The sequence below is a fragment of the Thermobia domestica genome, chromosome 9, assembly GCF_964235325.1.
Source record: "Thermobia domestica chromosome 9, izTheDome1.hap1.1, whole genome shotgun sequence".
Taxonomy (NCBI): Eukaryota; Metazoa; Arthropoda; class Insecta; order Zygentoma; family Lepismatidae; genus Thermobia; species Thermobia domestica.
Genome location: NC_137462.1, coordinates 216056112 through 216081428, shown reverse-complemented (window position 1 = coordinate 216081428; position 25317 = coordinate 216056112). Strand labels below are relative to the sequence as shown.

General features: G+C 35.9%; 1 protein-coding gene across 4 annotated transcripts in view; it reads right to left on the bottom strand.

Annotated features, from left to right (window-relative positions):
* LOC145660590 (uncharacterized) overlaps positions 1-25317 on the bottom strand; it is a 121037-nt gene that overhangs the window by 7019 nt on the left and 88701 nt on the right. For 2 of the 4 annotated variants that reach the window (XM_081725840.1, XM_081725841.1), the window contains exon 3: positions 19655-25023. The exons of 1 other annotated variant lie outside the window; for it this stretch is intronic. In XM_081725840.1, coding sequence (XP_081581966.1) covers positions 22738-25023 — 2286 coding nt within the window. In that variant the 3' untranslated portion in view covers positions 19655-22737. Of the gene's footprint in view, positions 1-29; positions 4313-19654; positions 25024-25317 lie in introns of those variants that run through there. One more of the 4 variants, XM_081725842.1, reaches the window with a different exon arrangement.

Genomic DNA, 25317 nt, shown 5'->3' with positions numbered 1-25317 from the left:
TGTGCAAGTAATGGAATAAAACAACTATATATTTTTATTTTTATTTATTTTAGTGGTTTTCTTACTACAGTTCACTGTGTGACAAATCTACACACCAAAGCACTAAAGATTGCTAGTAAGAATTTTCTTGATTTAATAACCTTTAAATGGAACCAATACATGTTTTCCATATATTATTGTTTACAAATACAGCGGTATATACACTCTACACATTCAAGACACGTAATAGAATTTTATTTTCATGTTCACTGATTTCAAGACATTTACAAATTAAAAAAAAAAATCTTCAAAATAAAATTTTAAAAAATCAAACCGATGGTATTCATACTCACGAAATATGAATAATTTCTAAACAAGTATTAAGAAACTACGGAACAATATAAACATGCACATTTTAAATTATAAGCTTTTTTATAAAAGGTATGTTTCTAATTTTACAACTACAAATATTTTTCCCATTATGTAAGCTATATCATAAAATGATCTATTTACAAACAAAAATAATACCTTGATTAAATCAGAACACAATTTACAAATCCCTTCACATCACAATATAGATTTATTTTCGGGAAATCTGAAAATACGTCGAATTTTTATATTTCTCCTACGGAAGAATATGTACTAGTATTGCACTAGCACTTAACAGTCAAGCACTGCATGAAAGAAATCCATATAATCTATGTGAACTGGTTGCAGAAACAATAATATATCAGATTTACTAATATTTAGTAAGTTCTAAATAATAAAACTTTAAATAAAAGTGGAAAAAGAAGGGGAAACCTGCAAAGAATTCATTTCGAGAGGTATCCGGAGATAAGTATTTGAAGTTTCCAGGAAACTATTACAATGTGCAACAAAAGTAGCACGTAACGCAAAAACTAAATGGTTCGAATATTTTTCAAATTGTTCGATGTCCTTCATGCTATTTATTATGATGGCAATGTTGGAAGTAAAAACTGATGTAGCACAACAATCAAGTAAATGTTGTTAATCAATTAAAACCAAAATTAACTTCCAAGTCTCTATTTCAGCAAGACACGGTATGTAAAATAATATATACTGTAGATGAGCAAAATACGAAAAAAGAAGGAAAATTATGATATCTGAGTTTATCATCTCCTTAAAAGAGCAACTGTTGTTTTTCTAAGTCTAAGAACGCAACTAAATAAATATATTTAGAACGAAATGTTTCCTGTTTTCGCCTCTTAAGTCTTTCATTTTACTTAAGAGCTGTACTACAAACAAAAAAAGCCAACTTTATACCTCCATTCTAAGTTACAATGACTCCATCACATTATTTCACTTTTTACTTAACACAATTTTATGATTTCCTGATAAATATTTACTTTTTGCCGAAACTTTACGTTTATAACACACACTATGAAGTCTTAATAAAACAAAATTGACCAAAGCACTAAATATATATTAATAGTTCTTGAGTAACGATTTCGACAACATAACACCGCCTTTATCAGACACGTATGAAAGATCAATCCAAGAATAACAACTTGAAAGTACACAGAAAGTGAGAGCAGGACATGCCCACACTTCACAGAGCCAATCAAGCTTTCCCTTCAGTTTTAGTCAATCACTTTAAGTTAAAAAGTGAATGGAAAGCTTGACTGGCTCTGTGAAGTTTGGCGTGTCTTCCTCTTCTTTTCTGTGTACATCTACGTTGCTATTCTTTGACTGATCTTTCATAACGTGTCTGGTGAAGGCAGTGCTACGTTGCCCAAACTGTTACTTAAGTATTATTAATATATATTTGATGCTTTGGTCAGTTTGTTATATTAATACTGTGGAATATTTACAAAGCTACAATGAACAAGATACTATGAATCATTTTTTCTATCAACCCTTGTAAAGCACATTCAGCATGAATATGCAGCTACTAAAGATACTATTTTCCGTTTGGCATACATGTATAAAACACTATCTACTTAAGTTTCTGCCATGAAATTGAATGACTGAAAAAGTACACTGGTAGAGCAACTACTCTTTTGTAATGATTAACAGGTACGTAAGCAAAATCAGTCTATAATTCAGGTATTTCAATTCTTTCCTAAATAAAATTTCTTATTGTGAGAATTTTAAATTTAACTTGAACACATTTCTTACGTACACTTAACAAGAAACATGTTTAGATGTCAATTCAATGTTTAGGAACTGTCAACTGAATGATCATTGGCGACGACTGTGCACCAGATGTCGGTATACGATTCGACATCATTACCTGTGTCATATCTCTCTGATACATAGGAGCTCCACTTACAGGTATCATGTGAGAAGAGGTAGGAATAGCCACCATAGGATTTTCTCCACTGTTTCCTTGATTTACACCATAATTCATGTGATGAGGCATATGTTCAGTGCTGACACTACCTTCTAATTCAGCAAAGCTGATGGGACCCTCGATGATAACATGTGGTACCCTTTCTCGTTCGTTCCTTCGGTTCGCATCCTCATTTATGCCATACACATGGACCTGCTGATGTTGTATTTCCGGCATTACGACGTGATGTTCATTGGCACCTTCGATATAAACCTGACGGTGAGTATTCATCATGTTCTGTTCTTCTGATTCTGAGCGCTGCTGCTGCTGTTGATGGTGAAGATGGTGATGCTGTTGTGTTTGTTGTGGTTGCTGTTGTTCCATAGGCTTATCGACAACTTCAGACGCCTGGTTAATGACAATCGCACTGCTAGTATGACCATCGTTCTTCATATGGAGGAACAGCTGAGGTTTCCGCATAAATCCTTTGCCACAAACGGAACATTCGTACGGTTTCTTACTGCTGTGAATAAATCGATGAGCATTTCGATTAGCACTTGTATTGAAAGCTTTACCACATATTTCACATTTGTATGGTTTTTCGCCCGTATGAATTCGAAGATGTTTTTTCAGATGCCATGGATAGACAAATCTCGATGTGCACTGAGGACATTGTAATGGTTTCTCACCTTTGTGCACAGCAGTGATATGAAATTTTAGAAGACGGTTTAACTTAAATCCTTTCTGACAGTACTCACACACGTAACGTCTATCATTGAAGTGAACCGCTCGTTTATGCAACCGTAGATTACTGCTACTACCAAAACTCATTCCACACATCTCACACTGGAATGGCTTTTCCTTTGTGTGTGTTCGTTCATGATCGCCTAATTCCGGTTTTGTTCGGAATGCCTTCCCACACAGGTTACAAATATACCGTTTACACTTTGAATGAGTGCCCATATGTGCTTTTAGACGGTTCACAGACGTATAGGATTTTCCGCACGTAGTACATGGGAAATCTGTCTGGCCATTGTGTAGCTTCTCGTGACGTTCCAGTCGAAGTGGCGTTGAAAGACATTTTCCACAATGCTGACAACGTAGTTTTTCCGTTTTGATTTGATGTATTCTCATATGAACCTCCCAAGTTGTTTTTGAAACAAAATCCTTTGAACAAATTTCACATGTATAATTTTTCACTCTTTTGTGACTGTTTTCATGTACTTTCAGCAGATGTGCTGATTTACAAACCTTCCCACATTCCTGGCACTGAAATTTCTTATCGTTATGTACTTTGTTGTGTTGTATTAAATCACGTGACGAGTTAAAAATTTTATTGCAAACATCACATTGAAAGTCGCCTTCTGTATTATCTCCCAAGTCTGGTTCTATTGATTTGTCAATTTGGGTTTTAATATCTATTAGTTCATCTACAATGATGTCTGATGCACTCGGTTTTTCGATTTTCGGTTGTTTCAAAGTTGCCCCTTCTCCATGCTGCTGTGCAGTGTGGTTCTTAAGACCTGGTTTTGATGTGTATATCTTTTCACATTTATCACACATATACAAAATTACGTTATGATCTGATTTTAAATGTAGAACAAGGTCATTCAATTCTACGTAGGTAGTTTTACACAATATGCAACTAAATTCACACGTTTCTCCAGAACTTTTCTTAGATAGTCTTTCTTTAACTTCATTTATGGCTGCGATTTGCTTCTTGGCATCTTTTGTCTTTCTATTAATTGCAACAGGTTCATCTTGTAATTTCTCTTCTCCTTCTCCTTCCTCTGTTTTACGATTTGTCTCCTCCTCGTCATACTTCTTTTCCACTTCAGCAGAAAAAGTCTTGGTTTGTTTCCCAGAAGATGTGCTGCCAGAAGATCTTGATTTCTTCTTATTTTTCGGAACAACTAAAATTACTCTTTCCTCATTATCAGATGCTTCTGTAGCACAATCAAGGTCGGCACCATATTCACCTGGATCAAAGTCACTATCACTGTCACTATCTGCTTCTAAGCCGTTCAACTCAGTTTCATCCTAGAGCAGAAAAAGGTAAACAATTGAATGTATCAAATATTCAAGTATACTATTTCGCTACAACACATACATATATGTACACACACATTACATCTACATAATATCTGTTAAGATATTTTTTAAAAATTCTTCTTTGAATGTAATCAAAACCTTGTTTCTAAGTATAAGATTTAGGTGCTAAATGTCCTGCAGATTTACTAGCAGTTGTATATTTTACAATATGAGAATAAAAAACCAAATCAAATGCATACTGACTATTGTAATGAAGAACCTACATATTTTAGTTGTGTAATTGGATCCAATCTGATTTGGAGAATATTCCATAATAACTTCTATAGTATGTAGTGTACGTGACAAAAGTACATTCACAGTAATGGATAAGTCCTACTGAAGTTCAGACATTTATTTTGTATTATTAACTTTCACAAGTTATTCTGTTTATTCAATAATTACTCTCTAAACGAAAAGTGACAGTAGGGTTCCTTATTTGTAAATACTAAAATAAAGGATTTGTTTTCGAAAATTTCTGTGAAGTGGAGATGTTACTTATCATATTTGTGTGTTAGAAAAAATAAACCCTGCTACAGACAGTAAAGAGGATCACGCGAAACGTATATTTATGAATGAATAGGTTTGCGTTTATAATAAAGATTATATTAATATTTCTGCTTAGACTTATGCAATCCGCAACTCTTGAATGTTTTGATGTTTGTATATTAGTTACACGAAACATACTGTATATATATGAATAAATAGGGTATGGATAGCCACTGATAACGTCTATTACTGCGAAAAGAAAAATCGCAATAGTTCAAGAGTTATCGTGTGGAGTAATGGACGTATATAGTACTGATATTAGAAGCTTTATACGGTTTACTAGCGTGATACTAATAAGAAGCAATAGTAGTATTGTCAGATTTTTAAACAAGACTGTTTACTGCGTTAACCACGTTTAAAATTACCTTTACCTATATTTAATGTCGGATTATTTGTCTTGATGAATAGGCTCACTTTATTTCATTATATATGTGAAGAACTTTGATTCAGTAAGTATATCAGGTTTGTTATTAAACATATATATATGTATATATTGAAAGGCCTGCAACAAGTATGGAATGGTCCATGTTGTTTATATTTGTTGCTATTATTATTATTTATCAAGCCTTCTATATTATAAATAATGAGTATCAATGTCTTCTTAGATGATACCATTAACAACCTCAATATGAATTAATAATGATCTAAAATCCACTAGTCTCATCTTTTATTTTCAATCCAGGGCTCAGCCACAACTATCAAATAGCTTAGATCCCGTCAAGACATTAAATTAAGATTATAACTCCCAACATTCACCTCCTCTTTTTTTGTTATACAACATTCAATCATTTTTACCTTTTTTTCATTTCTATACACTTATACCTATCGCCATAATCGTATTTATACAATAAAATAAAGTAACTCCCTTTCCAAAATTCTGCTTCTTTTTAGTATTTCCTAATGGTTTATTGTCAACTGTTATTTCTTCTTCCTCCTCTACTACATGACTCTTTACCATTATCTGTTTAGTTTCCGACTTGTTATCTTTCGAATTTTTTAAACCTTTTCCTCACATTGCCTTCAAGTAGATCTCTTCGTGCACTCTCTTGAAGTACTGGCTCCCTCGTTGATGTCTTAAGTACATAATCGTTCATTACTTCTTTATTAGAATTTAATTCTTTACGAAAAATATCAGTTAGCTAATTTCTCTGTACTATTAGGTGACACTTGCTCAGGCATACCTTCCGAAAAATCAAAGTACATATATTAGACAACAGTCCAAATTATTTATATAAGGTAATTCATCTTTTTCCATAAGATTAAGATATTTTTCCGCTTCTTCATAATGAGTAGCATTGCATGAAATAAGTAGTATTTTCTAGTTTCCATGATTCAGAGTGCAATAACTCTTGTACGTATATCATATTTTCTCGTTGAATGAGGTTAGATATGTTGTCTTCGTAAGAATCTTCACTTTGTATCGCGGTGAGTATAATGTCTTCATTTGTCTCTGTATTTTCCACTGTCATCATTCTTTGCTTTTTTCTGTTTATTTTGTCACAGGCAGAAGAAATATGGCCAGAGCCTCCACAAGCGTAGCAAATATTTGCCATGATCGAACACTGTTTTATATGTTGTAACTTTATATATCCGGAACAACGAATACGGCTGAATTCTATTGATTTGGTTCTATAGAACTTGGAGATCGTGTAACCTCCTTTTGGTTGTAAAATGTTCTCTTGTATGGCGAGATGTTATGAATATTCAAAGGTGTGTTTAAAAATTGCACTTGGAGAATGTTGCACTAAATTTAGAATTCCGTTACTAATCTTTTACATGCAGAACATATTGTTTAAAGAAACAGGAACCTTAATGTATTATTTGTTACAATAATTGCCTTATATATTTTATGAACGTCTATATGTCATGTCGTAATGCAATATTTATACCAATTTCTATTGAAACAGGTCCGTAAACTGGGAACTGGATGAAAGGTGACGATGATGATCACATTTGTCACAGAACATTCGAACAGCAACTTTATAAATTTTAACAGACTGTCCTGAACATACACTCTGAATTTACTTTCATTAAAACAGTGTTCAAAACAATTAGGGGAGCAAACCAAGAAACAAAACTAGAAGACAGAGGGAAATCGAATTTCCTTCTGTATTTGGTTGTAGGTTTTCGTTGCCGTAATCACTAATATGTCTGTGCTGTATGATCAACACGAATGAATTCTAGGAGTGATTTATGCACTTGAATGAATAAAATAATAATAATAATAAACTTACGTGAACATCGTGGTAACATGACAGAAATGGACATGTGCACATGCACACACAAATCTATTCTATCAGGCCTTGTTTCCATACGTTAAACTAAACAGAACAACACATTGAGCAAGGCAATGTAATTATACATATAAAACACAATCACGTAACAGTTTTAACACAACAGAAGGAGTGGAAGTCTGATGAAGACATAGTTATTGTGTTGAAACTGTTACGTGATTGTGTTATATATTATCACATAGCTTTGCTCAGTACGTTGTGTTTAGTTTGACACAAATCTCTCATAAGGTGCATAATCTCTCAAACGGCTAAAACTGTTGCACTTCTGATTGGCATGGATTGGATTGGATCAGGTTGTCGATGCTAGTCTATAGGACGTTTCCCCACTATTGGAGAGTTGTAGCTGTTGCTGACCTAGCACCCAGTAAGTTTGCCTAGTGTGTCCTAGGTGTTCAATGAGATTGAGGTCTGAGGAAGAAACTGGCCACACAATTCTTCTATACTCTCTGCCTACACGTACTCGGTGATATCTGGAATTATCATCCATAAAAATGAAACGACTGCCAATTACTACAGCCATTGGAACAATGTAAGGCGTGGGGATCTCATTTTAGTACCGCTGAGCTGTTACAGAGTACCATTCTGGATGATCTGCAGGGCCATACTTCATCCGATACTGATTCCTGCCCATACCAATATTCCATCACCTTCATACTGCGATAATTCCTGAATATGTGATAAATAATTTTAAGATCCACGTTCCCTCCAGATGAGAATACGTCGATTCTCTAACTGCAAGCTGAAGTAAACAGAGCACTTAACATTCCCAAGTCACGATGTTTAGCAGCCCAATATCCTCATGATTTCACCCCTTATCGCAAATTGTGCCTCGGGCGTGCGACATTACATCCGTGTTCGTTCACGCGGACTACTCAGCACACATACATTGAAATTATCAAGGCAACAACCCCTACAACTAAGTACATTGGAAATTTTTTTTTTTTTTTTTTTTCGTTTTCTGGCTTGCTCCCCTAATAGTTTTGACCAGTGTAATAATAGTAAGAGAAGAAGAAAATTTTTCGAAGGAAAAGTTTTCAACTTCAGAGCAATATATTTTCAAATTTCAAACCGCTTGGATCAACATTTTAATTTTTTAACATTCATTTGCAAATGTTTCAAAATCTGCACCAAGGAAATTTTATTTTGCTTTATTTGTACTACAGCATAAATTCTTGATTATTGAAAAAGAACAAATTTTTTGCAAATTCGAAAACACGAAAAAACAATTTTTATAAAGGTCCATAGCTCCAGAACTATGGGACCTACCGTAGTCGGGTCAAGACTTCACTATGAACTAGTATGTGCCCAATCTCAATACACATCTTTCAGAATCTTGCGGAACTTCCACAACAATTTTTATAGAGGTGGTTGGTGAGTACTTCAGATTATATGTCCGTAGCCAAACTGCCTCTATAAAAATTGTTGTGTGAGTACCTTAGGATTCTGAAACACGGATTTTTGGATTGGGCACATATTAGTTTCTACGTGAAGTCTTGACCCGACTACGGAAGGTCCCATAGTTTTTGAGATATGGACCTTTAAAGCTCGTTTTTTCATGTTTTCGGCAGCCTATAACTCCGAAAGGAAGCATTTGTGCACCCAGGTTGGTCTTATATCTTTTGTCTTATCTTGGTGTCAGGAATCACCTCCCAAACGTTGTCGTCGTTGTTTTGAAGTATATTGCACGAAATTATATTGATAAATTGTATACTAAGGCATTAGGATTTTGTTTTAACAAATACATTTAAAGAAATTACTTTTACGCCGACCTAAACTAAATCTGCACAATCAAGTATTCGCCTGAAGTATTCAACAGTGACCGAGAAATGCCTCCTACCTGTTGACGCGGCAGCCAGACGGTATTTGAGCCGTCCAATACAAAACGAAATATTTCGTACCGTCGTCGGCCATTTGTGATCGCGCTTAGGCAAGACATGCAACTCACTATCGTGTGCTGTGTTCCTGCTAACGTCCTGTTTAGAAAAGAAATATGACCCACCGAATCATTTCACTCCAATTTGAACAATATCAGACCATTAAGAGATCACTGCTCAATAGCTCATAAAGTGTACTTTCCATGTAACCCAATGGGTCACAGTATTATTAATAAATAATTGTATGACGACGCCCGCGTCGAGTCGGGGAGCTATTGAGAGATCTCGTTGCATTCACTGGCTGCGACTTACCATGAATACAGGGTTGTATACCCGCAAATCGGTCTGATGAAGCCACTGATTACAACACATAAATAGCCTGCTAGTTTTGTGTGGAAGCATTGTACATGAACTGTAAACCAGTGGGCTATGTTATTTTCTGATGATTTAATTCACGATCTGGATTTTAATCCTTTGCAGCACCCAGATTACATGGCAAGCTGTTCTACATCTTATCGTACTGACCATTCGACTTGAGTTGCAAATTTAGAAGGTTAGCTGTAAGTTAATTCATCTACCCAGAAGTGTATCCTTATTCTTACATAAATTCACGTTTAAGTAAACAAGGCGTCTACATTCTGATATATATATGTGAAGCGCATATGAAATACCCGTATTGGCCTTGTGTGGTTTGGGGTTATTGTGGTGTTCATGTGTGACGCATGCAACGTTTTCATACCACATGTTTCTTCAATGTCTGGGGAAACAATGTCTTGATAAGTCTCTTCTTGACAGTCGACGAAATGATTTAACATAATTTTTCTAGTTGATTTGGATTGATGAACCTTTTCTGCCTTAAATGGTGAAACTGACTTTCAAGTGCTACTTTCGCTTGGTGTGTAATCTTCCTGCAGCAAATAGTTTATCCTACAGGTTCCTTTAGTTGACATGCTCTAACATCCATTTCTCCCTGGAACTACAAATCCCAAGGGGTACAGAAAACAGCGTTTATTCAACTTTCCCTATCAGCACACCCGCTATAAATGTGTCCTCTGCTGCTATCGCTATTAAAATAACTGGTCTACCCATTGTCAAAGCGTCAAGGTTATACGCAGTGTTGCCAAATATCGATACATATTTTATGTTGTATTGGCACGTTCTTTGCATTAATTAGGCTGTATTAAAAGTGATTCTGAGAAAAGATCGAATCTACAAAATGATTAGAAAAGGACATCCTTTTCACAAACACTTTTTTGAACTCTGTTCTTACATGTGTATGTCGAATTTTCTTATTAGCCCGATAGAATTTTGAAGAAAGAAAGAAAGAAAAAAAAAAAAAAAAAAAACTGAACAGAAACAAACAAGGCTTGTGTACATCCCCAAGTATATTCTTATACACAAGTTTTCGCTGCATAGGAAATTCAATTTCCGATTGATATGATGATCGAACATGTGATTTTTAAAAAGTTGTTTAAGATTATATTGTCTAATGAAAAAAGAAAAAGTTTCACTTTTTATGCATTCACATTACATATGAAATCTATAAAATCAATCACAGTTTCTTTATTTGTTAATCACCTATATAACCTTTTAAGTGTTCATTTATACCAGTGCTGTCCAAATGGCGGCCCGCGGGCCGCATGCGGCCCGCCAAACCATTTTCTGTGGCCCACAAAGCTTTCAGGACTTACGATTGTTATCACTCATACTACGTATTTTCACTCGTATTTTCATTTATATTTATTCATTCTTTTAATATTTCCACTCTTCTTTCGAAATAAAGTATCAATTTAGCGCTTTGTACAACAAAAAGGCGCGGGCATTCACGGCAGCACATTTTCTTAAGCTTTGAGAGTTTAGTCGAAAAAAAGTGTTAATGTTTGGTAGTACTTATTTGTGTGAAAGTGTATTTTTCACCAAGGAAACTGTGAAGAATCGCTTCACAAGGTGCCTTGGAGATTCTTCTCTTTTACATCATCTGCGGCTCGCAACAACAGGAATGGACGTAGATGTCCCAGCCCTTGTAAACGCTGCTAGTGACCTTCATTTGTCACATCGAATACGTATGTAATATTTCAAATACATTTTCTATATTTTTCTTTTGTAGTATAATAATAATAATAATAATAATATTATTATTATTATTATTAGCTGCGGCCCTCCACTTTACTAGTAAAGACAGTTATGGCCCGCAGGCTAATTATAATTGGACACCACTGATTTATACTATCGCCACTCTAGTTTCAATAAAAGCAAGCTAATCAGAAAACATGTAATGAAATTATTAGTATTGATTTACCACAAGCATGAATATTATGTAAATATGTAAAATCAATAGAATAACGAATGCAGGAGCGAAAATATTCTCCATATGCTGCAATTATTGTAGTGCATATGAACACCATACTATTTATTAATTTCCCTACTTGTTTCTGGCTATCGTCTTGTAATATTGCCCAGGTCCAGATGGATTTGTTTATTTGTTAAAAATTTAACGTTCCTTTTCTACACGGAAGCTATGTGAGACGTGGACCTACAGTTTAAGGTGTAATTTGAACCTCCATAGTGTTCAAATTTCAATAGTCTCCTACTGTAAATCGAAGCCAGAGCCCGTGTATAGAAGGCGCGCGCGCTAACCACTAGAGCAACGGCACAGACAGATGTTGCAAAATTGCACAATCGAGAAAATAGCAACTCAGTAGGGTAGCAGTCCGGTCTCTGAATAAGGTCAAATCATGCCGCCCTATCTACATGCATCTCTTCCTTGCTACAGGAATCCCACATAAATTGGTATGAAGCAAGAGAATTCTGTGGTGCTGTTTCGATTCCAAGTATCCTACAAATACTACACTACTGAAGCACCTCCAAACTCTTGATACCAGAAACCTCTTCTGTTTAATAGTCGGCTGAGTGGAAGGTCACAACTTTCTAGAAAGGCGAGAAAACAAGCTTTAACCCTTTCCAGATTTCGGCTTTTTGGGCTATTTTTTAGACTTTCAGTCAAGCAGCTACTGCATCGTCACTATTTATCCTAGGATCATGGTTCATACCTCATTCTCTTTAGAATAGAGCTGGCTTTCAAATGGTACTACTTGCATGCTCATACCATATACCAGGAGCGGGAAAAATGATGTCAAAGGGAAAATTTCAGAGGGAATTTTTTTTTCTCGCACTTTGGCCTCCCATGGAGCGGCCCTGTGTAAACGTAGCCATCTAAAAAAAATCTGATAAATAGTACTTGGTATACTGAATGTGTGTGCCAAATTTCAAGTTTCTATCTTGAATAGTAAGGGCGGGAGAAATTTTATGAAGAATTCCCACAATGGCCCAAATTACCACAAAACACTATGATCTCAGGGAAAAAAATTCCTGAGACATCCCGAATTACCCTAGGGTCATGTTTCGCCCATCATTCTCTTCAGAATAGAACTGCCTTTCAGACGGTACCATTCACATGTCTCCATCATGTATCTAAGGCGGGAAATTCTCGAAAAAAAAAAAAAAAGGATTTTTTGGTCTAAATATCCCTTTTTTCAACTTTTAGCCCCTCTGGACCCCCCTGTTTTAACGCATAAATCCGGAAAAAAAATCTGTTAAATACTACTCGGTGGACTGAATGTTTGTGCACAATTTCAATCTTCTAGGTGCAAAAATAAGCCCGCCATAAAATATATATACCGACATTGCCCCATATTCCCCTATACGGAAGTATATTTTGATAAAAATTCCCTGACACATCCCTAATTACCCTAGGATCATGTTTCGCACATCGTTCTCTTCAGAATAAAACTGGCTTTCAGACGGTATGACTCACGTGTCTCCATTATGTATATAAGGCGGGAAAATCCTGAAGAAAGGGATTTTGGGGGTAAAAATATCCCTTTTTTCAACCATTTGACCCTCTGGTTCCCCCCCTTGTTTTAACTCACAAATCTGAAAAAAAATCTGGTAAATACTACTCGGTGGACTGAACGTTTGTGCAAAATTTCAATCTTCTACGTGCAAAAATAAGCGCGCCAAAAAATATTGAACATAGGCTTAATAAATGAAAAAATATATTTTAGACTTATGACGTCATCACCTCCTATGTCTGGACGCAGGAAGGTGTGAAACCATACGTAATGTCTTCTACAATGCCTCTGGACTAAAAACGGACGGAAAAGCTCAAATAGGAGAGTTATAACGCAATGTACCATGAAAAACGCGTATGGTACAAATTGTACCATAAAATCCTCAAAGGGTTAATCATAACTCAGTTTATCTGTAATAAAATCCTCTTTCCATTAGCTACATGTTCAGTTTCTTTGTTTTGCCCATTCTAGATTATTATTATTTTAGATAGACGTGACAACTGTTCCCTGGTTAGTACTGGCCCCTTCAGATTGACACTGCGTGTTTCCACGTTCAAAATTTATACTTATCTTCTGCTTTATATTTCGGAAAAAAAAGTATCCCTCATCACGCAATGGTGAATGACATTTATATACTCTTTATTTCATTTTACACTTTCTAGATCCTGAAAAGAATCTAACAAAAATAGTGAACTTTTAACATGTACAATACGAAAAAGAATACTCACACAGATTTACTGATAACTGACAAGCTACCTAGTTTATCATGGAATATAGTTAGGAGCACCTAAAAATACTAAGTTATTTACACACGAAAATCATGTATATACAGTAGAAACTCGATTAACCGTCACCCTCGGGACCGGGACCATGACGGTTAAGCGAATAGACGGATAACAGAAATATCGTTATAAACCTCTTACAGTAAGTAGATTTAAAAGGTTCTTAAGCCGGACCGGCGTTGGAAAAAGCGGAAATCAAGCAACATCTCCTTTCTATAAAATTGATTTTTATAAATATCCATCACAACTTATAATGATTGAACAGAACCAGAGTAAACCGTATTCCTTCCATGTTACACTAATATAGGTTCGTCTTGAAAATAATTCATAAGTTTGGAATTTAATTTCTGCCATTTTGAGTGTTTCAAGTCCATGTTTTTCTCCATAAGGGTTTCAGTACTGTACCAAGTTTTTTGTGTGAAAACTAGCATGACCGGAAGTGACGCATGACTATTTCAGTCCATTTCGCTTACACTTTATTCCGTGCTCTGCACGGCGCCAATTACGGCAATTTAAAGCACAGTACTGTCCGGAGCAGTGACGGATAACAGAGTGACGGTTAATCGAGTTTCTACTGTATACGAAATCACTTATCTGAAATAATAATACTGTTGATACGGATTCAGCAAACAAGAATGATGTAACCAGTAAAAATAAGTTTCCGATTGTTCAGAAATACAACAAAAGAGAATAAGCTTAAATCTGGAATCAGGTAATGTAGAGGTGACTATGGAAAATTAATAATCTGTGTTCCTTATGTTCTTTAACTAATTATAATGGCTTTTCTATGTCTCCCTAGCCTGACCAGTCTTTCAATCTATCAGTTTTAATGCCCCACGATTCTGCGTGTGAGAATGATTAAGACAAGTGAATAATGATGGAAGTGTTAGTTGCATGAGAACGTGGGAGGAAACTAGTACCCTGAGAAAACCTAGATACAATGTTATACACTACAAACTTACTTGGCCGAGGATCGAACCAGGGACTCGTCGTAACAGAGGGAAACGCTCTACCACTGAGCTTGTTTAGACCAGTCCTTCAAAACATTAGTTTCCACATACGTACGTGGAGAATATGTAAACACTACTACGGGACACATGATGCAGTCGGACTGTTTCAAGGATATGCAGCCTGCCTGTCGTAATGCTACAATCGTAGAAATTTTTTCCAATGATACTTCATTTCTTGGAGGTATTTAATTCTGTATATACGACATCAGCACATACCACGTAACCACCACTACTCGCTACACTTGTAACTGCACTACAAGGACCATGGTAGAAATTTGCAGTAATGCAAAGGTTCATCCAGTGCTATCCAGCGGATTGTATATAGCTTCAAGTGATAACGCACCCCTCTCATTATTTTGAATTTTTCTGTTCATGTATATAACATTAGTTGACAACATCGAACTAATAATCTTGCTACGCCATCTCGAATATTCAAATGATGAGTGCTACCATCAGTGGCGGGGTCTAGAACACGGAGCACAGGACCACAATAATATCACATTGGCTATATTTAAAACTGTTGCATACATCATGTGTTTCATGTAAGTAAGAAGATGTAATGTATAATCAAAAGAAATGAATTAATATAGAAAATAAATTTTCAGCTTTTACTTACAAATTTATCTTTGATTTGAACTTTTTTCTTATTGTCCATCGAAGCTATACATATTTGCATTCTTACAATTCGATGTAGAATAAAAACACTTGTTTTCCTATCAGGAATCAACTTTGGGATCACATGTATAAGTAAACTTAACTATGTGCTACTCCAAGTTTTATATTATTGTTCATAAAAGTCAAGCCTAATCTGTACATAAAAAAGTACCGTTTAACTATGTAGACGTAACTTGACCGAGAGTAATAATTAAGTTACTGGATCGACAAGGAAAACATGATTGGCCATTTCTGAAAATATACAATTAAAAAACTGTCATATTTTTTGAGATGTAGTAGGATGTAGACGGAAGGTCAAAACTGGAAGTCACTGTTTTCGGTAAACACCAAAGATTAAAACTAAATATAAGAAAATAAGTAAATAAATAAAGTATACGTTCTATCCGTTTTTCCTGTAGGTTAAAGGACTTTACAGTTGAGATTTCTTGTAAGCTTGGTCATCTGGCAGCTTCTTCTCCATACCCGACTGCAAGTAGTACTGTCAACTCGTATGTTAAATACAACTGTAACTGCGTAATAGTCCTATTCCAATATATACAATTATTGACACGATTTCAGGAGAAACCCCTCACTCACATAAAATACTCATATTATACACCCGAAAGAAATCTCTTCTGCAACGTGAAATCGCTAGTATTAAACTTTAATAAACTAGTGCACTTAGAAAGTCATACCTACTTTATTGAAAACTGTATGTTTGAAAATGCAGCTAGCTACGTGTGCGCACGGGATGAACAATATGTGACACTTCTTTCCTTTACAGCATGTCCGGGAATCCCTCCGTTCCTTTGGGGAATCTCGTGCGCATGTATAGCTGCATTTTCAAACATGCATTTTTCAATAAAGTAGGTATGACTTTGTGACGTTTCTAACCGCACTCTCTACGATGTATTGTTTTTAGGCTGTTGTCCTCTGAAGTTCATGTTCCCACGCTTTCGACACACTGTCACTTCTAAACGGTACGGATTTTCTTCCATGTTCATTAGGACATTTTTTGCTTCTTTTTACAAGTACTATCACCTGTCTAAATTTGTCCACGTAGTTACCGCTCACCCTATATATATATATATATATATATATACGAGGGTCATTTAACTCGAACTGGCAACACTGCTACGATTGGAGTGTCATGTGAGCAGGAGACAAATGACGAACGTAGTATGTTCCGTGATGTGTACGAGTCAGTTCAACGCTACTGCGGTCCCATATTACGGTGTGAGTGGCAAGCAGACATTGTGTGAGTGGCAAGCAGACATTGTTAAAGTGACTGTTGTGTGAAATACGGCCCTAACGGAATATTCACGCGTGCAGAACAGCGTGTGTTTATGAAATTCTAGGTGGCAAGAGGGTGAAATGTTAGGATGATTCACAGAGGATTAGCAGAGGCCTGTGGTGAAGTTGCTCTACCGTATCGGACAGTGGCGAAATGGTTTGCAGCATTTCAGACGGGATAACAGTCAACAGACAAAATGCACAGTAGAGGGAACGGCTACGAACGAAATTCATCTTGCAAGACTACGGACACTGCTTGACGGTGATCCGCGGTGAACTTGTAGTGAATTGGCGCAGGAGCTGAACATTTCTTCCGGATCAGTGTTCCGCATGCTTACACAACACCTTGGCATGTGGAAAATTGCAGCCAGATGGGTACCTCATGCTCTGACCGAGGTTCAAAAGTGGCATTGGTGGGGATGTGCGCGCCTACACCTTCAACGTTACAGTTAGGAAGGTGATGACTTCTTGCACTGCATTATTGGAAGTGAAGAAACGTGTGAAAGATCGTACGAGCCTGAATTGAAACGTCAGTCGATTGAATGGCGCTACCCAGAATCTCCACGAGCGAAAAAGCTTAGGCAAGAGCCAGCAAACGTGAAGGTGATGATGTCATACGACCACGAAGGCAGTATCCTGTCACATCAAGTTCCACCGGGCGTTACCGTCAATGCTTCATACCTCAGTTACCGTTTGCGATCAGTATTGCGGCGCAAACATCCACACCTCCTGGAGTCTAGACCAATTCTCCTACACAAGTCAGATGCCATACAGCCAATACAGTACAGACTGTTGCGACGATGGAGTTGGAAGGTACTAGAGCACCCACCATACTCCCTGGATATGAGCCCCTGCGATTTTGATCTTGACCCAAAAATTAAAGAAGGCTGGTGGAGACTACATCGAAGGACTGTAAGCTTCTTTCGAGTTAAATGACCCTCGTATATATATATATATATATATATATATATATATATATATATATATATATACCGTATTTCTTCGAATACAAGACGCCATCGAATCTAAGGCGCAGAAATAATGTACAAATGCATTCCTATTTCGATACGCATTTTCTTATCAGTAAAACGATATGTTCATTCTTCGTGAGCGATTACCATTTTTGTACAGTCTGTCGTTTAATACAAGGTACAACCAATTTCAAACAAATTAGTTGTAACTACCAGTACTAAAGAGTGCAGTAGATTCTATGTTGTAACCTACGTGCAATGAATAAATATGTATATTGCAGTATATACATCGAATTCAAGGCGCACCTGAATTTTGGACGTCTAAAAGCTGGCAAAAAGGTGCGCCTTATAATCTAAGAAATAATATAATATATATAGGGTGTTTCAAAACAACATCGACAACATTTGGGAGGTGATTTCTGAAGACTACTTAGGAACTAGTATGTACCCAATCCAAATATCCATGTTTCAGAATCCTGCGGTATTTTCGCAACAATTTTTATAGAGGTAGTTGGCGAGTATTTCAAATTATATGCCCATAGCCAAACTTTCTCTATAAAAATTATTGCGGAAATACCGCAGGATTCTGAAACATGTATTTTTGGATAGGACATTTACTAGTTCCTAAGTGAAGTCTTGACCCGACTACGGTAGGTCCCATAGTATTGGAGCTATGAACCTTTAAAGTTCATTTTTTCAAGATTTCGGTAGCCTATAACTCCGAAAGGAAGTATTTGTGCACCCAGGTTGGTCTATACTTTCTGTCTTGTCTTGGTGTCAGAAATCACCTCCCAAACGTTTGTCTGTGTTGTTTTGAAACATCCTGTATATACAGTGGCGAATCCAGGATATGATCAAGGGAGAGGCTAAACCATAGTTTGCCGCTTTATCCAATGTAAAGTAGGTTTGAAGCCCATTTTATCCAGTGTAGCCCCTATAGCCCTCCCCCTTGGATCCGCGCCTGTATATAGCATATATTGAAACAATATTGTATGTTGAAATATGTAATAGATTCTCTCGTTTCCTACAACAGCAGACTTTATGCGTGACTCACAGAAAATAACTTTCAATGTTGTTTCCATCAGTGGTAGTAGTGAATGCAAGTGTGGAAATGCCAAACAGGGTATTCGAAGGTGAAGAGCATATCAGGAAGTAATGCGTTATGACTAATACATCTTATTTGTGTGTGTGTGTTACACCCCTTATATTCTTAATACGAAATATGCATAGTAACTTAATACTAAACTGATGCATGATAACAAATATTAACTTGGACTAACCTTGGTATACGTCTGAAATTTAGTGACTGCCAAGGTATATAGTTGTTAAGAATAAGGTATAATAATCATATTCCTTGACCAGCAAACGACTTATTTCAAATCTGCTTTATTTTACAGAATCATAGGCAGCATTTGGACAAATTATTGTATAGGAATTCCAATTAGTGCTTTCTGTAAAATAAGTAGTGAAAGTGTGCCAACAAATGTTATCTTGTAAAAAATTAAATGCAGTACGGATTAGTTAGCATATGCTTATGACACGCCAAGGATAGTATAAAATCTCTGTATGCATCACGCTATCCTCAAGTAGAAGATCAGCACTGATTACGGTCTCAAAGATGACAACTATATGGCTCATCTGCACAAATCAGTTTTGAGTAGAATCAAAAAAGTTTTAGAGTGATTCCGTGAAAGTTCAAGCTTTCAAGAATGAATATCAAAACAATGGAAGTTCTGTGACCTGATGGGTTTGCTGTAGATGTTTCGCAGAAAAACCCCGCCGAAGATAATTAAAGTTCCCACTGAAACTGTCGGGAATAATTACTAACTGTAACAGACGCATACCAAAGTTAATCCAAATGAATACAAAATATGTATATTATCATGTTATGATTAAATATCTAAGTTAGCACAATGCATATTCAGTCTGAAGTTTTACTTATATTCTAAGTATTCTGAAGAAACCTCTAAATACATCAGCGAACTGTTCCTTATTTATTTGAAAAAATAAAGAGTCTTCTAAGAACATGAAAGTTTTTATTGATTAATTTGCTACTAGTTAATAGCAACACAATCTACTAGCACATTTCTAATGACACGTATATTTTCTCAATGATAAAATTAGTAAATACATTCTACATACACTACAAAGCTAATTAAGACATCTCGCACAAAATACATTTTTACGAAACCAGTTAAGTGGTAAGCAAATGTTTCTTACTTAAAGGGATCATACATCACGAAGTTACTCCTAATCTATATTCAAACCGACAAAAAACTACACGGCTGCATTAATTTAAAATAAACTGAAAACAGGTTTTCTATTAGTTCGTCCCATCTCCAATGTGTAAAGTACAAATATCAGAACTAAGGGTACCATCTCATCCAATATTAAACCTGTTTACACACACAACCACCTACAAGTGATTTATAATTTTATTAGTATCTTTTACGATATAGAATATAAGAAAAAGCAATTTTGTGTCCAATTAAGTCACTTACTAAGGCAAAAACATTGAAACCTACAGTCAATAATGAGAAGGATTAAGATTTACATAGAAAAGAAATAGGAATTGTTTCTGCATCTTAATGTGTGTATTTCGATCGTCTTAGTTGCTATTATATTCTTTTATATTTGCTTTGAGATCCAATATTTAAAAGAATGAAAAACTTAATACTTCCTAGACTGGTAATCAAATTTTGGTACACGTTTCCTACTGTAGGAAATATTCATCCTGATTTTTGTCTTCTACAACCTACATTTCATATGATACATATAATTTTAAAATGAGTATTTCTCTTATTAGTCACATTTTGACGGCATCATGATTTGAAAACTAAAATCGATCCGAGCAGCAATGAAGTACGTTAAATAAAATTTAAAAAACTACGAAAACTCAAGTAAATCAGAGATGTATCAAAAATAAAAACACTAGGTTGGACGCTAGGTAGGTTATCAATGATATTCCGAATCCCACTGGATCCAAAGGTTAATTTCATATTTAATGAGAATATGCTTGGGAACCTTCCACCAATTTTTACGATTCTTAACATGTATAGCAAGGTCTTATGATTACTTTTTGAATTGGCTCTCCAAGCAGTGTTTTAATGATGCTAAATATAAAAGAGAAAGCTATTCCTTGATAAAATTGAGAACAGTGATTAAAAATGGATGGTATAAACTTCGGGCAAACAGAAGCACGAACTTTGCACAGACAACTCGCGCAATAAACGTCCAAATTCTACTTGCGTAGATGACGTATTCTTTTGTGTGTTTGATGGCTGAAAATTACGGGTATGATCTTGCAACAAAAGGTGTTGCCCAGAAAGCTAAGTTCAAATCGAGTTCATTTGATTTCAAAGATTATTTTCGTAATGTTCTGTACGACAAGACGCTGAAAACGTTACGATCCAAATGGGGATAATTAACATCGTATCCGCCTACCGTAGTCGAGATTGCTATCCATTTGATTACTCTACTCAGTTTGCTCTACAAGTTCTTTTCTGTAAAAGGGAATATTCTGAAAACGTTTTTCCATTGTAATTCCGTTTTGATCTCTTACAATCGTGGAATTAATCTTTTGTCTCAAAACGAAAAGTTAATGATTCCAACTGAAGCTATTTCTACTTTATGTTGTTTTCGTAAAGAACAATATATATATATATATATATATATATATATATATATATATATATATATATATATGTGTGTGTGTGTGTGTGTACAGGTATACGTTAAGAAAGCTCGTGTATCAAAACTTAATAATGAACCCAAATACATATACGTATTTGTTCTTCACGTATAGAGACTCATTATCTCATGCATAACTTCAATCTGGCTACTCGTATAGTAAAATGTTCCAGCATTTGTAAACAGATCTACTCGTTCTTGTGTACTTTTTTGCTTTATTTCACAAATATAGTTACGGTTTTGGCACTATTCTTTACACAGACGACACAATCATTCCCAAGAAGATATTTTGTAGTTTGTTAATCCTAAAAATGACTTCTTGGAGTTAAATTCTCCAATTTTATTTATTTATTGGTAAACAAATACCAACTAAAACGGTGTCGAAAGATCCAGAACGTTCTTTTTCTTTCTTTGCGAACTTCATTAGTACGAAAGCTTAAAACTGAAGCTCTCGCTCATCGTAAAGATTAACTATCGGTACTGTATAAAACCAACTATGTTCAGGAGGTCATACGCAAATGCACTGATCCATTACAAGAGAGACATCGTTCACGTTATCAGTTTATTAATAAGAACAATGAAAGTAACTGATGAGTATATCAACATAAAAACAAGTTAACGATTACAATTAACTTTTTCAAATTAGTTCCTTTTCCCTACACGACAATATTTCTTGCGCAGTCGCTTATTCTATGCATATGCTAATGAAACAAAAATGTTCACAGCACAGCATGGCCCACAAGTAAGCGAATGCTTACGAATTACTCATAATTCAACTCTAGATAATGTCAATAAAAATAAATAGAATCTATTACATACATGCCTGTACAATGTACCACTTAACCGGTTGCGTATTTTTCTAATACTGCAATTTTAACTACAATAGATCAAATGATCATTGTCAACAAAAACTGACAAGGAATCTACCAAGAAGTAAAGTCACTACTTCTCTGAACCTAAGTAATTTGAATTTTTCGTTAATTCATGGACACTTCATTACAAGTTAATAGTTTCTGAACTCTCAAAAAATTTCTTCGACACGTCATGTTCAGTTTTTGTTGTAATGATTGCATAATATTTCAATAATATATTTTCCCATGTTAGATTTCTTAAAAACAGCTTACACAAATAATTTATATCTAACTATATATGTATATATGATTCATTTTCTATCATGCAGCAAAAAACGAATGCTTTAATATAAGCATTTTCTATGCCATAATCCTTTCTCAGGAAACATACACGCGACTGGGTTTCATTTACACGCTAGCAGAGCTTTAGGATTGATTGATATTACAATTTCTGTACCGGACGATAGTTTTCTCTAGCTGAGCACCTGTTCACTTACACAACACTAATACAGAACATCAAGTTTATGATCATGTTAAAAAAAAAAAAAAAAAAAAAAGTTAGTGTTTAGGAACTGCGACTTGAATTATCATTGGAGTGTTCTGAGCACCCGAAGTCTGAACATGATTGTTCATCATAACTGCTGACATATCTCTCTGATACATCGTCGCCCCACTTACTGGCACTGGGATCATATGTGACGACGTTGGAATTCCCATGTGATTGGCACCTGGATTACCTTGGTTTATTCCAAAGCCCATAGCATGAGCCATATGTTCAGCAGCACTACTACTACTTTCTAATTCAGTGAAACTGATAGGACCTTCAATTATAACATGTTGTACTCTTTCCCTGTTTCTTGTATTCTGCTCATCCATACTATACACAGCTTCCATGTCAGGAATAATGACATGTTCATTGGTGCTTTCTATGTATAGTTGTCTGTGACCTTCCATTATACCTCGATTGTCAACTTCTTGTCTGTGCTGTGGAGGTGGAGGTTGTTGCTGCTGCTGTTGCTGGTGATGCTGCTGCTGTTGTTGGTCATGCTGTTGCTGCGGGATTATTTGTCTCTGCAAATGAATCTCTCGAGGCATCCGTTCAGCACCGGATGTATCTCGAGTACTTACAGGTGCTGCTTGATTTACGATAATGGTACTATTAGTATGACCATCGTTCTTCATGTGAAGAAGCAACTGTGGTTTACGCATGAAACCTTTCCCACAAACAGAACATTCATATTGTTTTTTGCTGCTGTGAATAAACTGATGCGCTTTGCGATTTTCACTTGTATTAAATCCTTTTCCACATATCTCACATTTGTAGGGTTTTTCGCCCGTATGAATACGGAGATGCTTTTTCAGATGCCATGGATATACGAATCTTGCGCTGCATTCTGTACACTGAAGTGGTCGTTCGCCCGTGTGCACAGCTTGGATGTGGAATTTCAATAGACGATTTAATTTGAATCGCTTACTACAGATATGACACTCATAACGACGATCGTTGTAATGGACTGCGCGTTTATGCAAACGTAAGTTACTGCTACTGCCAAAACTTGTCCCACACATCTCACACTGGAATGGTTTTTCGCCAGTGTGGGTGCGTTCATGGTCAGTTTTCTCGGGTTTTGTCTTGAACGCCTTGCCACACATGCTACATATAAAACGCTTTTCGGCGGTATGATTGATTGTATGGGACCTCAAGCGGCTAATTGACACGTACGACTTGCCACATATTGTGCATGGAAAATCTTTTTGACCATTGTGTAAACTTTCATGGCGCTCCAGCCGAAGCGGACTTGATAAACACTGTCCACAATATTTGCATTTGAGGTTTTCGAATTGCATTTTATGGATTTTGACATGCACTTGATAGTTGCTTTTGGAAACAAAATCCTTCGAACAGATTTCACACTTGTACGGGAAGATTTTGTTGTGGATATTTTCATGTACTTTCAATAAATGGCCTGATTTACAGACTTTTCCGCACTCGTTGCACTGGAATTTCATATCATTGTGAACTTTATGATGTCTCTTTAAGTCCTTCATATTGTTGAAAATTTTATTGCAAACCTCACACTGGAAATCCCCTTCAATATTCTCAAAAGGTTTAGTTTCTTCTGTGTTATCACCTACAGTAGTAGTTATACCTGACGTAGCAGTATCTTTAGCAATATTTTCTGCACATTCACCACCACCACCATCATCATCATCGTCATCATTTGCAGCTATGTGATTATCAGCGTCTGGTGTATCATCGCCCTCAGGTTCAGCAGCAGCCTCTTTCTCAGTTTCCGTTTTGTTGTTACTCTTGGTAGGAGTCGCAATGGAAATTCCTGAATGTTGTTTGTTGGTGTGGATTTGAAGGCCCTGTTTGGATGTGTATGTTTTATCACAGTGCTCGCATAAAAATAAACTTACACGATGTTGGCGCTTCAGGTGGTCGCTCACATGTCTCGTGCCAGGGAATCTTTTGTTACACATTAAACACACATATTCATCACCCTCTTTAGTCACATAATCCTTCTTGTCTTCTCTAACCCTTCTGCGTCCCTCTGCACCTTCTTCTTTCACTTTCGATGTACGTTCTTCTTTGACTTTTGTAGTACGTTCTTCCTTCACCTGAATCACTGACACTATCACTTCCTGTTTTTTCTTTTTGTTTTGTTTTATCTGAATTTTAATGGGAGGTCGATCAGCCTTGCTTGGCCTCCCTCTTTTACGCTCCGGCTGTTTCTCAACGTCTGAGGCATCATCCTCACGACCGCCATATTTTCCTGGATCAAAATCACTGTCACTGTCATTATCTGCTTCTAGTGCGAAATCAACTGACTCACAGTCATCCTAGAGTAGAAAAAAGCACACAGTTAAGATGATAGCCATTTGATATTCATTCAATATTAATACTATAATTTATTATCAAACTGCTCCACAGCAAAATTTAAAATTGTAAAAAGTAACACTGTATCAACATATGATCTTTCAATACTGAAATTAATGAGTTCAGCTATGGCCAATCATTTTAAGTTCGAATCACATTAGTTAATAACAAAAATACTCATTAATTCCACACGAAAAAAAAATCGATAATTTGCACTAAAAACAAGCATGCAACTTTCAGTGTCACTGCACTGCAAA